Here is a 15,243-nt window from a genome sequence, read left to right as displayed (position 1 = left end):
GCTTGCCTACTATATCCTTATATCTCTCCCCCGCTACCGGAAGGGAGCTTACCCTTACCTACGCACTCTTCTAGTAGACGGGTGGAGAGAAGTTGATTTGATGTTGTCACTGTTTTATGCTAAGGATATATACCCTAATTTAAGATATTTTACAATGAATTGTGTTTTTATAATTATGTTATCAACACCTCCCCGCATTATCCGTTGTGGTTTCCTTTACCACCACTCCTAGTTGGTTGATTCTTGTGTCCTCCGCCACTGGCGGAGCCATAGCCTTTCTTCCAACATGGTTACCACACGTATTTTAGCAGGGCTCTGGTTTTATCTAACTTTATCGCTCCGGCACCAGCGGAGCATATGTTAGGCTGTAAGTGTTTCCTCTGTACTCTGTACGTTTTTCCACTTACAGGCTACCAACTGTCAGGTCCTCGCTTGCAACGCGACGCTGCATGACCCCTGCGGACATGATGAGTGCAGGTCTCACGCCCCTTGTGCCACCCTGTTCAACGAGTCCATCGTTTGGCATCCCGAGGCCTGCACCATTTGCTACGACCTGGTCGGTCAGCTGGTTGATGGGGTAAGACCATTATAAGGTTGTTTATCAATTTACTAACACTTTTAGTTCGTAAGTTTGTTAACCCTGTCCGCAACTGGTAGCTAATTCAGCCTTTCTTTCAGGCTAGCGGTGTGAGGGAAGTCGCTCTCGCCACTCTGAAAGCGTGGGTGGGCGGCTTTTGGTGGAAAGAACGCCGCCAAGGGCCAGCCCTACATGTTGGATAAAAAGCTGGCCATCCAGATCTTCCCTGCGGGCAAGTCGACGGGCTACGTCGACCCCTTGTCCGCCGCCCCCGTAATAGCCGCCATCCAGCAAGATCTCCAGCAGTCGTTGGGGCTCGTAGCAGCCCAGGAGCCAGTTCCGGACGTCGCCGGCCTGGACCTGAATCTCGAGCCGATGGCGTAGTGAGTGAGGATTTGTTGGTTGAGGTAGGTTTGTCGGGCGCCCAAGGTCTTTCCTTGGGCGCTCCTGGATCTTCTCCTGTCCCTTCTTCTTCCGCCTCTTTCCAAGGCTTTTCGGGATCCGAGATCCCTAGCCGCAACTCCCGCTCTCTCTGTACCTCCTAAGGAGAAGGGAAAGAGAGAACCGAAGACTCTGTCTAAGTCGACTTCTAGGAAGTCGTCTTCGTCTTCTTCGGCGAGGAAGTCATCGACTTCTTACGCCGACGCGGTAAAGGCTAAGCCAAGCTCTTCCCAGTCGAAGAGCTCCAGAGGCAAGGCTTCGAAGGAGAAAGCTCGCGCTACCTCCGAGTCGTTGCCTTCTCCCCCGCCTCCGCTGTCCCCTCTCCGGCTATGCCGGCAGGGGTAGCAAGCACCAGCTCCTGCGTTCCTTCTCTTGTCTCACCAGGAATGATGGAGCAGGTAGGGGTGATGGTTGGGTCCCAAATCTCAGCTTGGGGAACCCGCTTTGAGCAGATGTTTCGCACAATTGTCGAGCACTCTGTCTCAAACTGGACAGACCGTCCAAGAGCTCTCGAATAGAGTAAGAGAGACTGAGGATCGGATGACTGGGCTATCCCAGGCTCCTCCCCCAGTATCCCCTGCTTCTAGCACGGGATCCTACAACTCCCGTCTTACGACTCTCTGCCATCTTTCTCTATGGAGAATCCATGGAGAGTAGCGGCCTACGCCCCCTTTAAGGACGGGATGATTTCCATCCCGGGAGTTTGGCACTCGAAGGATTGAGGACTTCGAGTTCTATCCTCCGGGTCTGTCCACAGCCTTTCATCGGGTATGCTAGGCTGACGCCAACGGCTCTGACAAGGGAGGACAAGATCGCGAAGGAGTCTGTCCTCTACAGTAGAGACCACGCCCAACGGGAATGGGTTCACTGCCTTGAGGACTGGGAGTGTACTAACACTAAACTCCAGGCCTATAAGAGCCCCTTCACTATTTTCGCCACGGAAGAGGAGGTTTCTCTTCCGTTCACTACGAAATTGGTGGAGAAGGCTCTTCAGGCAGTCCTCAAGGATGAGCCCGTTCCACAGTTGAGAGAGTCGGAGTCCACTTCTCCACTCTTTCCCGCCTTCGGAGAGTTATGGGAAAACCTGCCAGCCACTTTCACGCAGGGTAAACTCAAGCCGGACTGCGCTATGGACCAGTTCGGTGAGAAGTTGCCTAGGCTACCGGACTCCCTAATCCAGGCAGAGTTCGATGCGCGAACTAGGTTTGGCAGGTCCCTTAACTCTATCGTAATCACGGAAATGGCGGCGCTGTCTTATGCGAACGAACCGCTATTCAAGATCTTAGCGAAAGCACATTTTCACACGGTTTCTTCTAGACGCTTTTGACTTCTTCCAAGCCAGGAAGAACTGTCGGAAGCATGTTCTTCAAGAGTGTACTATCAGGCACGAGCCTAATAGACTCTTGCTGCCAGCATGTGGGAGCGGATCTCTTCCCAGAGTCAGCAGTGAACGAAGTTCATCACGAAGCTGCTAGACTCAACCAGAGCCTTAGAGCTAGGTGGGGCATTTCCTCTAAGAGGAAACAGGAATCCGTTCCCACTGCTGGCAAGAAACCTAAGAAGGCTGGTAGGAGGTTCCAGCCATATAAAAAACTCCAGCCTCAGCAGCAGTTTGTGCAGGCGGTCCCAGTCACCCAACAAGGACAACCTGCTAAACACATCTAAACAGATCAGCCTTTCCTCCTGGTGCCCCAGCAATCCAGCCTTCGACCTCCTATGCCATCTCGCCTGCCTTTAACCCTGCTTATGAGGCTCAAGGCTACTCTCAATCGAGGGGTAGGGCGAGAGGTTACTTTCGTCACCGTGGCGCAGGAAGGGGCGCAAGGAGTAAGCAGTTCAGAGGAGGGCGTGGTGGCCAACCCGCCCATCAGCAATGAGGCTCTCCAGGTAGGAGGGAGGCTGTTCCTCTTCCGCCACAGGTGGGGGTTCAGCAGTTGGGCACAGAGCATAGTGTCCAAAGGATTAGGCTGGAGCTGGATCCAAGATCCTCCTCCAATCAAATCATTCCATCAGGTACCGTCAAAGGAATTGATAGATTACGCGGAAGAACTCCTTCAGAAAGGAGCTATTGCGAGAGTCAAGCATCTAAAATTTCAAGGTCGCTTATTCAGCGTGCCAAAGAAAGGCTCAACAAAAAGAAGGGTAATCTTAGACTTGTCAAAGCTAAACTCTTTCATTCGCTGCGACAAGTTCAAGATGCTTACCCTCTCGCAAGTAAGGACCTTACTGCCGCGTGGAGCCGTCACATGCTCCATCGATCTTACAGACGCATACTATCATATCCCTATAGCCAGGCACTTCCGCCCATTCCTAGGATTCAGGCTAGGAAGTCAGACATTCTCATTCAAAGTGATGCCCTTCGGTCTGAATGTAGCCCCCAGGGTATTCACAAAGATAGCAGAAGTGGTTGTACAACAATTGAGAGCTCAGGGAATCATGGTAGCGGCATACCTCGACGATTGGTTAATCTGGGCACCAACAATCGAGGAATGTCTCAAAGCTACCAAAAAGGTAGTTCACTTTCTGGAACATCTGGGGTTCCAGATAAAACAAAACGAAATCCAGACTTGTTCCGGAATCTCGTTTTCAGTGGCTGGGAATCCAATGGGATTTGTCCTCCCACAATCTATCAATTCCAGTAGCCAAACGGAAAGAAATAGCAAAATCTGTCAGGCAATTTCTCAAGTGCAAACAAACGTCAAGAAGAAACCAGGAGAGAATCCTAGGGTCTCTTCAGTTTGCTTCAGTAACAGATATCCTTCTGAAAGCAAGGTTGAAAGATATAATCGAATTTGGCGGTCAAAAGCAAACTCCAAATATCGAGACAAGTTGTCAGTGATCCCCACAGATCCTCCGCAACCAACTACGGCCTTGGTCAAGAGTACAGAACCTAGCCAAGAAAGTACCCCTTCAATATCCCCTCCCGATGTTAACCATTCACACGGACGCATCCCTGTCCGGTTGGGGGGGGATACTCTCAGTTCAAACAGGTTCAGGGGACTTGGTCAGTTCAATTTCGCCAGCTCCACATAAACGTGTTGGAAGCAATGGCAGTATTTCTTACTCTGAAGAGACTGCTTCCCCCGAAAAAGTCTCATCTAAGGCTAGTTTTTGGACAGTTTTGCCCCCAGGTAGTAGTCCATTGCATCAACAGAGGAGGGTCCAAATCCAAGCATGTGAACCATGTCATGATAGCCATCTTTGCATTAGCAAGCAAACACAAATGGCATCTGTCTGCCACTCATCTGGCAGGAGTAAGAAATGTGATAGCGGAACGCCCTGTCCCGGTCAGTCCCTCTGATCAGAGTGGTCCCTGGACGTCGGGTCATTCCAGTGGGTAAGCCGGAGAGTCCCAGGTCTCCAAGTGGACCTCTTCGCCTCACAAGCGAACCACAAGCTCCCTTGCTATGTGGCCCCCAACCTGGACCCTCTGGCTTATGCCACGGACTGCCCTGTCGTTGGATTGGAATCAATGGAGGAGAATTTATGTTTTTCCTCCAGTGAATCTTCTCTTGAAAGTCCTAGACAAACTAAGGTCTTTCAAAGGGATAGTAGCTCTGATTGCACCGGACTGGCCCAAGAGCAACTGGTATCCACTTTCTCTTGGAATTGGGTCTCCGACCTCAACGGATCCCCAATCCCAAACTATCACAATCAGTACAAATGAGGACTGTGTTCGCTTCCTCAGGAACTCTCCAGACCCTAACTTTATGGACTTCATGAAGTTTGCGGCTAATAAAGATGCTAACATTGATCCACAGAATATTCTCTTCCTGGAATCAGATAAGAGAGAGTCAACCATCAGACAATTAATGACTCAAGCTGTTAAGAAATTAGCATCTTTCTTGAGAGAATCGAACACTACAACCATGACAGTTAATTTGGCTATATCCTTTTTCAGATCTTTATTTGAAAAAGGTTTAGCAGCTAGCACGATTACCACTCACAAGTCGGCTTTGAAGAAAATCTTTCAAGTAGGTTTTCAGATAGATTTAACTGAATCTTATTTCACATCTATCCCTAAAGCCTGTGCTAGACTTAGACCTCTCAGAGGCCTACTACAGTTTCATGGTTCTTGAATGATGTTCTCAAACTAGCTTCAGATACTGACAACTCATCTTGTACATTCATAATGCTCCTGAGGAAGACTCTATTCTTATTAAGCCTAGCCTCAGGAGCAAGAATTTCAGAACTGTCGGCTCTATCCAGAGATGCGGGTCATGTGGAATTCCTCCCATCAGGAGAAGTTCTACTTGCTCCGGATCGTAGCTTTTTAGCTAAAAATGAAGATCCTCTTGCAAGGTGGGCTCCTTGGAAGGTTATCCCACTTCCACAGGATCCTTCTCTCTGCCCAGTATCAACCCTTAGAGCCTTTCTATCTCGTACTTCTTCTAGATCCTCGGTGCTCTCTTCATGAGAGAGAAAAAAGAGGTGGTACTTTGTCAGTTAAAGGTATTAGACAACAAATCCTTTACTTCATTAAACAAGCCAACCCTGAGTCATTCCCAAAAGCACATGATATCAGGGGAGTAGCCACCTCTATTAACTATTTCCAACATATGAACTTTGAGGATCTTAGGAAGTATACTGGATGGAAATCCCCGACAGTCTTTAAACGGCATTATTTAAAGTCCTTGGAATCTTTAAAGTTTTTCAGCAGTAGCAGCGGGAAACATAGTTTCCCCTGATACTGCTTAGTAGTTGTAGTATTGATCCAGGTCTCCTTTCTACCTACTTCAACCAACATGCCTCAACCTATCACCAGGCTACTCATCATCATAGCCTTAGCCGTTGTGTGTTATAGTGGTCTGTCCCTTATTTTTTGCTAGGGCAGCATTTGTACTGATATGTACTCCAGTGGTCCTACCCTTATTTTTATGCTAGGTTAGGCCACAATATGTTTGTATAAATTTTACATTTAGACTTGTGCTAACTTCAGTCACAATGTGTTTGTATATATTTGAATTAATTGTATTATTTATATTAATGATGGATTTGAGTGTACCTACCCTTATTTTTTATGCTAGGGTAGGGAAACACATGTATGTATATAATTGCACTTTTATGTTCTAAATAAGTAAATTCAAACAATTTCTTTATTTTACATGCATATTATGTTATTGTTACTACCTTTTAAGTACTTTAAGTTTACTAACATTCTGTTATTGTTTACCATAGTTAGTTTAAGTACTTATTTTGTATGCTGTATTGATTTACTTATATTATATCCATCATTTTAACATGTTTTTCATTTTTTCCTTTTTCCATCTTGTCTGTTTCTCTGGTACTCTTTCATATGGCCGACACGAGCTGAGCCCAGAAAAGGGATTTTGACGAAGGAAAAAATCTATTTCTGGGTGATTGGCTCGTGTCGCCCTATGAAACCCATCCCCTTTTTTATGGCTTGCTTTCCCCCCCTTGCAGGACAAGATGTAATTTTGTTTTAATTAAGGATGACCGCTAGGGGCGCTGCTGTCCGTGGCGTCCTCTAGTAGTAGTAGTAGAGGCTGCATCGCCCGTTGGTATCGGCTCTCTCTTAGGGGGATTCTGATAGGAAGTTCTAATTGGTGTTTGTCTCGTGGTAGTGTTCCACACTCGCCCCTATTTCATACCGACACTTCTTTTTAAGAGTGAGCGAGTCAGTCTTTACTGAACATTTTTTCTTAATTTTGTTTTTTCTCTGGGTAATTTTTAGGATATTTTTACCTAGAAAGATGATATTAAGGATTACTTTCATAGGGCGACACGAGCCAATCACCCAGAAATAGATTTTTCCTTCGTCAAAATCCTTTTCCTTTTATGGTATAATCAGTTAGGTTAGTTGCATAAAAGTTTCTCATTAATTAAGATGTTGGAAAAATGATTATTTTTGCTAATTTTTTGCTTTGACTGAATAATATATGTAGTTGCAAAAAAGAAAACGTGCATCTTAGTTACAGTTTATTGTGAAAGTTCAAAGAGCCCATTATAATAGATATACAATCCTCTTGAAAGTAAATTACCCAAATAGGTTTAATAGTAATATGTTCTTAGCCCTTCAAAAATAAAACAAACAAACCTAAGCACACTTTTATATGCAGAAACAAAAGCATGTATACTACATGTATAGATCCTGTAGGGGGGCTAGTGCCGTCAGTGGACCTCATGTGGTATACTGTAGGGATTACTTAAGGCTCTTTGCAGTGTGCCTTCGTCCCCTAGCTGCAACCACTTTCATTCCCGTTTACTGTACCATCCTTTCAATAGTTCTCTTTCTTCATGTTACTTTCCACCCTCTCCTAACACTTGATTCATAATGCAACTGTGAGGTTTTCCTCCTGTTACACCTTTCAAACCTTTTGCTGTCAATTTCCATTTCAGCGCTGAATGACCTCATAGGTCCCAGTGCTTGGCTTTTGTGCTCAATTTTATATTCAACTCAACTTTATACATGTATCAAATGTCTTATATGGGTTCTCTCTCTCTCTCTCTCTCTCTCTCTCTCTCTCTCTCTCTCTCTCTCTCTCTCTCATTTTTTTGTTGCTTCTGAATATTATAAAAAGACTGCTGCTACTATCACAGTTCAGTTGATGGACTGTTAGTGTTCCACTTAGCCATATTTGGATTGAGAGTCTCACATCCCAAACAATTATAGTTAATATGTAATGTAGTGTGTGTTATTTTGAATTTTGTTAATTTCAACTTGTGTACATCAAGAAGTTTTAGTATATTGATACCATGAAGTATATTTCTTAAAATTCTTAGTAGTATGGTATGTGTATTCAGTGTTATATAACTAAAATATCTTGTTTCAGATCTCCAAAAATTTGATGACCTTAAAAATCCAGAAGTGAATGAGTTCCGATGGAATATGAAAGTTGTTTGCGATGAAGTGGTTTCTACGAGAAATAAAATGTCTTGGGCTGAACAGGTAAGCCATTGTATGGTTTTATTTTGCATATTTTACAGGGATAAGATATTAATATTAATAAACATTACCCTAATATAATTTATCTAGTCCTAAATCCCCAAAACTGCACCAAAATTTACCACTTTGACAACCCTGTTACCTCCTATTCTGTCCGCCAGTTGGCAGTTACAGAACCTTCCCTTGAAAATCAGTTGTTAAGGAGCGCCCATGTTGTTTACATCATGGCCGCTCTATAAATTTGTGAAACCTTTTGTGTTGTTAAAGCTCTCATTATTTGTTAACCCTTAAACGCCGGAGCGGTAAATAAAAAAATGACTCCCGTGTGCCGGAGGGGTTTGAGAGTGAGCGCGTAAGCGGAAAAAATATTTTTTTCAAAACACGCGCGCTCAGTTTTCAAGATTAAGAGTTCATTTTTGGCTCCTTTTTCTCATTGCTTGAAGTTTAGTATGCAACCATCAGAATGAAAAAAAATTATCATTATCATATATAAATAATGCGATATATGATAGCGCAAAAACGGAATTTCATATATAATTGTATTCAAATCGCGCTGTGCGCCAAACAGTTAGAGGTAACAAGTTACTTTTTTTTCGTTGTAATGTGCCACTAAATTCCGTCATTTTGATATATAACACATTGTAAAACGATAAAAGCAACACAGAGAAAATATTATCACAAAATGATGCATGAATTCGTAGCGCGGATGTAAAAAAATAATTTTTTAAAAAATTCACCATAAATCGAAATATTGTTATAGAGACTTGCAATTTGTTTCAAAATGAAGGAAAATGATTGAATATTACGATACTGTAAGAGTTTTAGCTTACAAATGCAGTTTTTTACCATTTCAAACGAGTTAAAGTTGACCGAATGTGGAATTTTTGTTAAAAAAATTTTTTTGTTTATATGCAAATATAAAAAAATGAGAAATGCTACAACCTTCCAATAATTTTTGTTATATTGTGCATGTTTTTGCGCACATTTTCATATATAAAACTTTAAAAAAAGCGTAATATGAAAAGGCTCAAATATTAGGAGAATGTGACCTACGCGTTTCCGAGATTTTCGGCCGAGAATCGGCGCGCGGACGGAATAAAAATATTTTTTTCAAAAATTTTTTCAAAAATTTACCATAAATCGAGATAGTTTTTCTATAGACTTGCAATATGTTTAAAAATGAAGATAAATGATTGAATATTACTAGACTGTAAGATTTTTTATGTTATAAATGCGTTTTTTGACCTTTTCGGTTGAGTCAAAGTTTGACCGATCGTAGTTTTTTTTCGTACTTATCGTACTTTATATGCAAATATTTCAAAAATGATAAATGCTACAACCTTCCAATAATTTTTGTTATATTGTGCATGTTTTTGCGCACATTTTCATATATAAAACTTAAAAAAAAGCGTAATATGAAAAGGCACAAATATTAGGAGAATGTGACCTACGCGTTTCCGAGATTCGGCCGAGAATCGGCGCGGCGGACCGGAATAAAAATATTTTTTTCAAACTATTCCATCCCGTAAATCGAGATATTGTTCTAGAGACTTGCAATATGTTTTAAATTGAAGATAAATGATTGAATATTACGAGACTGTAAGATTTTTATGTTATATATGCGTTTTTTGACCTTTTCGGTTGAGTCAAAGTTGACCGATCGTAGTTTTTTTCGTACTTATCGTACTTTATATGCAAATATTTCAAAAATGATAAATGCTACAACCTTCCAATAATTTTTGTTATATTGTGCATGTTTTTGCGCATATTTTCCATATATAAAACTTTAAAAAAAAAGCGTAATATGAAAAGGCACAAAAATATTAGGAGAATGTGACCTACGCGTTTTCCGAGATTTTCGGCCGAGAATCGGCGCGCGGACGGAATAAAAATATTTTTTTCAAATATTCACCATAAATCGAGATATTGTTCTAGAGACTTGCAATATGTTTTAAATTTAAGATAAATGATTGAATATTACGAGACTGTAAGATTTTTATGTATATATGCGTTTTTGACCTTTTCGGTTGAGTCAAAGGGTTTGACAGATCGTAGTTTTTTCGTACTTATCGTACTTTATATGCAAATATTTTCAAAAATGATAAATGCTACACCTTCCAAATATTTTTTGTTATATTGTGCATGTTTTTGCGCACATTTCCATAGATAAACCTTTAAAAAAAGCGTAATATGAAAAACAGGCTCAAATATTGGAGAATGTGACCCTACGCGTTTTTCCGAGATTTTCGCTGAAAATCGTCGCACGGAGGGAAAAAAAATATTTTTTTCAAAAATTCACCATAAATCGAGATATTGTTCTAGAAGACTTGCAATATGTTTTAAAATGAGATAAATGATTGAATATTACTAGACTGTAAGATTTTTATGTTATAAATGCGTTTTTTGTTTTTTTGACCTTTCGGTTGAGTCAAAGTTGACCGATCGTAGTTTTTTCGTACTACCGTACTTTATATGCAAATATTTCAAAATGATAAATGCTACAACTTTCAATATTCCTGTTATATTGTGCATGTTTTTGCGCACATTTCCATATAAAAAAAAACTATAAAAAAAGCGTAATATGAAAGGCTCAAATATTAGGAGAATGTGACCTACGCGTTTCCGAGATTTTCGGCCGAAAATCGTCGCGCGGAGGGAAAAAAATATTTTTTTTTAAAAATTCACCATAAATCGAGATATTGTTCTAGAGACTTGCAATATGTTTTAAAATGAAGATAAATGATTGAATATTACTAGACTGTAAGATTTTTAGATGTTATAAAATGCGTTTTTTGTTTTGGACCTTTTCGGGTTGAGGTCAAAGTTGACGATCGTAGTTTTTTTCGCTACTTATCGTACTTTATATGCAAAATATTTCAAAAATGATAAATGCTACAACCTTCCTTTAATATTTTTTGTTATATTGTGCATGTTTTTTCGCGCACATTTCCATATATAAAACTATAAAAAAAAGGCGTAATATGAAAAGGCTCAAATATTAGGAGAATGGTGACCTACGCGTTTCCGAGATTTTCGGCCGCGAACATCGTCGCGCGGAGGGGGCGGGGGAATATCATTCATTCCCATAAATCGAGATATTGTTCTAGAGACTTGCCATATGTTTGGAAAATGAAGATAAATGATTGAATATTACTAGACTGTAAGATTTTTATGTTATAAATGCGTTTTTTTGACCTTTCGGTGAGTCCAAAGTTGACCGATCGTAGTTTTTTTCGTATTATCGTACTTTATATGCAAAGATTTCAAAAAATGATAAATGCTACAACCTTCCAATATTTTTTGTTATATGTGCATGTTTTTGCGCACATTTCCATATATAAAACTATAAAAAAAGCGTAATATGAAAAGGCTCAAATATTAGGAGAATGTGACCTACGCGTTTCCGAGATTTTCGGCGAAAAATCGTCGCGCGGAGGGGGAAAAAAAATATTTTTTTTCAAAATTCACCATAAATCGAGATATTGTTCTAGAGACTTGCAATATGTTTTAAAATGAAGATAAATGATTGAATATTACTAGACTGTAAGATTCTATGTTATAAATGCTTTTTGTTTTTGACCTTTTTGGTTGAGTCAAAGTTGACCGATCGTAGTTTTTTTCGTACTTATCGTACTTTATATGCAAATATTTAAAAAAATGATAAATGCTACAACCTTCCAATATTTTTTGTTATATTGGCATGTTTTTGCGCACATTTCCATATACTATAAAATAAGCGTAATATGAAAAGGCACAAATATTAGGAGAATGTGACCTACGCGTTTCCGAGATTTTCGGCCGAGAATCGGCGCGCGGACGGAATAAAAATATTTTTTTCAAATATTCACCATAAATCGAGATATTGTTCTAGAGACTTGCAATTTGTTTTAAAGTGAAGGTAAATGATTGAATATTACTAGACTGTAAGTAATTTGCTTACCCAAAAAAAAAAAATATTTATAATATATATATATATATATATACATATATATAATTTTTTTTTATACGTAAAATATATATATTACATTCTTCGATTCTGGTACCAATACATAAATAAAAAGGAATGCAGGTTGGACACTTCTCTTTTCGCATACAATGAAATGTCTTATTATTATTTTTTCATGCACACATTCAGATATATAAAAAATTGTAATAAATATAAAACTAAATATAAAATAAATGCAGAATACTCACTCGTAATCCTGACTCTTCGTTCTATTCTTGTTTTCTCCCTCCTCCATTGAAGAGTCTTGCATTTTTTTCCACTCGACATGACGAGGTACAGGTGGAGGAGGGAGACGCGCGCCCTTACTGCTGATGGACCCGGCGGCCCCGTGCGCCCTCCGCTGTCGGTTTAGGGGGCGCGCTCCAATACATGACCTTAGTGTGATACTTTCGGTCACACTCCCCTATCCTGCAAAGAGCAACTTTGCAGAGACGACAGAAGAAACCGGGTGTCTCTCCTTCTGCCATTCATATGGCACACCCGGCACCGTTTCTGCCTTCGCCCTCTAAGGCCTCCAGTATGTGTTCCCCTGGCTGCAGCCGACACGCAGGGTCCACTACCCGACGAGAAGCGGTGATGGCGGGGCCGCAGCAAGAGGGGCGTCGTCAGCATAGGGCGGTCGTCAGCAGGGGTGGGCGGTCGGCAGCAGGGGCGGCGGCAGCAGGGGCGGTGGCAGCAGGGGCGGCGGCAGCAGGGGCGTCGTCAGCAGGGGCGGTGGCAGCAGGGGCGGCGGCAGGTCGAGCGAAGTTGGCCCTCCTATCTGCCCTTTCCTCTAGGGCAGATCTGCAGCTCGGGGCAGGGGTCAGTTATGGAAGGCCACTCATCGGGATCGAAGTTGATGAGGGCATTCCGGTCTACCTCTAGGAACTGTACGTGGTCAACCTCGGAAGATTGTCAACCGCGGTACCCACAGTACAGTATGTAGCATTTTGGAGGGCCAACTGAAGGATGTATTTGAGGAGCTTCTGTGTCCACCTTCTGGTTCTCCTGGCGAAGGGAATAGTACTGGATGAGCTGATCAAAGAGATCAACTCCTCCCATGTGCCTGTTGTAGTGCCCAATGACAGTAGGCCGCTTCGGTACGAAACTCCTTAAACACAACTCTGGTCCCGTTCGACGTGTCCTTCTTCCGCTGTACGATCTCTTCTTGGATGGGTTCATGACTCGTCGTAATCATGGGGACGAGTCGGACACCCTTCCAACAGATGACGAAGACAGCGCCCTTCCGCCACCGCCACTCTGTCTCTCCTCTTGCCAGGTGTTGCGGATGACTAGCGAACCTCTTGAGGACATTCGGGGCCCCACGCACCAACCGAAGGGTACCACTGACGTGAAACACCTGCTTCATACAGTTCCTGGGCCAGGGATACCGAGTTATAATAATTATCCATAAACAGGTGATATCCCTGGTTACGGAAAGTCCCCACAAGGTTGAATACAGTGTCACGCAGCGTGGAGAATACCCCGGTATACACTGAAAAGTCCACAACGTATCCAGTGTTTGGCCTCGGTAATGAGAAAGAATTTCACACCATATTTCTTTGGCTTCTTGGGGTATACACTTTTATACTACAAGACGTCCTTTGTAAGGCATCATCCCCTCACCAAAGACAGGTTCTTTCCAGGAATCACGAGATTACTACACCGCTCACGGATATAATCCAACACTGTACGCACTAAAATGAGGCGATCACTGTTATTCCGGGGTATGGCCCTTCGGTTGAAGGCGTTGAAGTACCTGTCCATCGCAAGGGAAATTATCACGGGACATAACGCCAGGCACATTCGGCATACATAAAAATAACTTCTCTTCCAATATTGCCTGACGTCGATAGCAGGTGTCAAACCAAAATAAATGTGGAGCCCCAAAAAATGTTGCCATGTCAATGAGGTTGCAACCCCGCCAGTAATACGACAAGGTCGTCTTCAACTCATACCAGCAGTACCGAGCGTAGTCCACCGTCTCGTGTTACAGGTATTCCAGGAATTCCCGCGTCAGAAAAGCTGGATGGAATCCCAAAACAGTCAGGGGTATTGGTACGGTCATCCCAGGGGTTGCCGTGAAGGGGTGCATGTTAGGAGGGGTGGGGTCCTCCGTCCACCCCTCGTCACTCTCCGACGACCGACCTTCACCTTGGCTGGCGCGACGAGCCGACCTTCTACGTGCGCGCGCTGGGTGCGGGCACGATGCACACTACTACCCCCCCCCCCCCCCCCCCCCCACCCCCCCCCCCCCCCCCCCCCGTTGGCCCATCACCCTCACTTAGGCCCTCACTCTGTATCGTCCTCTGCGATAAACTTGAGCCCGTATCCCCACCCTCCCCCTCCCCCTCCCCCTCCCCCCCCCCCTCAGATTCCCCCTCGTATGCACTGAATTCGAGCTCACTTTCGGGATGTGAGCCTCGAACGGGACATTGGGGGCAAATATTCATCCTCACTTTCATCGGGACTGATGTCCTCATCACTCGAGACCATCCGCCATCAAAATGAGGACTTCGACATGTTCCCGATCAAGCTCCGAAAGATATTCGTCTAGTCCCTTGGTTGGAGGCCTCCCGAAATGCCTACGAATGCCCCTAAGGACGCCCACATGCTTCCTAGGGGTAACCAAAGGCATACGATGTTTTCCCGAAACACTTTCAGACACACGTGGCCGCACAGAACGGCCTTGAGGCGCGGGGTCATGCTGGGTGCTTGGCCCCTCGCCAGCATCCATGTCCAAAACTCGCCTTACACGATCCCTTCCGACGGGTAAAACGCGCCTTTCACGGTTCACACGTCGTTGAGACATATCTAGGAATGTCTTGTAGCAATACAAATGCTCAAAGTCTCGCACAAGTCCAGAAAAACACGCTTTTCACGAAAGATCGCTCTCGGATGGTGCGCTACTGATGCTGGCTGGAGCGAGAAGAAGGGATATCGCGCATGCGCACCTGGGTCACGCTTCAAAACAAAACAAGGCCTTGATCCGTGGACTCCCAGCATTCCCCAAGGCGCGTGATTCAAAAGTTTTAGGCTGGTAGGCCTATAAGTATTTTTTTTCCGCAAATTTTAAACAAACTTTTGTATGTCGACGTAAAATACGTCCAGTCGGCACCCGACAGACAATTTATCTCGACGTAAAATACGTCCAGTCGGCGTTTAAGGGTTAATGCGGCTTTATGTTATTTACCATTTATGAAATCCACTTATTTAGTAAATTGACTTTTATTTCTTAATTGTAGATTATATTTTATTTTGATGAACCTTTTTATTTTGACGAACTTTTGCGTGACCCAAATTTACTTTACCCAAGATGTTTTGACTTTTCCT

General features: G+C 43.0%; 1 protein-coding gene across 1 annotated transcript in view; it reads left to right on the top strand.

The window, feature by feature from the left end:
* The window catches only part of LOC135210171 (phosphatidylinositol 4,5-bisphosphate 3-kinase catalytic subunit delta isoform-like), a gene marked incomplete in the record, with an annotated part of 244,592 nt that overhangs the window by 157,311 nt on the left and 72,038 nt on the right, over positions 1–15,243 (top strand). The window contains 1 exon segment of the mRNA XM_064242999.1: positions 7,813–7,928. Within this exon segment, the coding sequence (XP_064099069.1) occupies positions 7,813–7,928 (116 nt within the window).

This window comes from Macrobrachium nipponense, chromosome 39 (assembly GCF_015104395.2).
Source record: "Macrobrachium nipponense isolate FS-2020 chromosome 39, ASM1510439v2, whole genome shotgun sequence".
In the NCBI taxonomy this organism is placed as follows: Eukaryota; Metazoa; Arthropoda; class Malacostraca; order Decapoda; family Palaemonidae; genus Macrobrachium; species Macrobrachium nipponense.
Note: the sequence above shows the minus strand (reverse complement) of the source record. Positions and strands in the feature narration are given on the sequence as shown.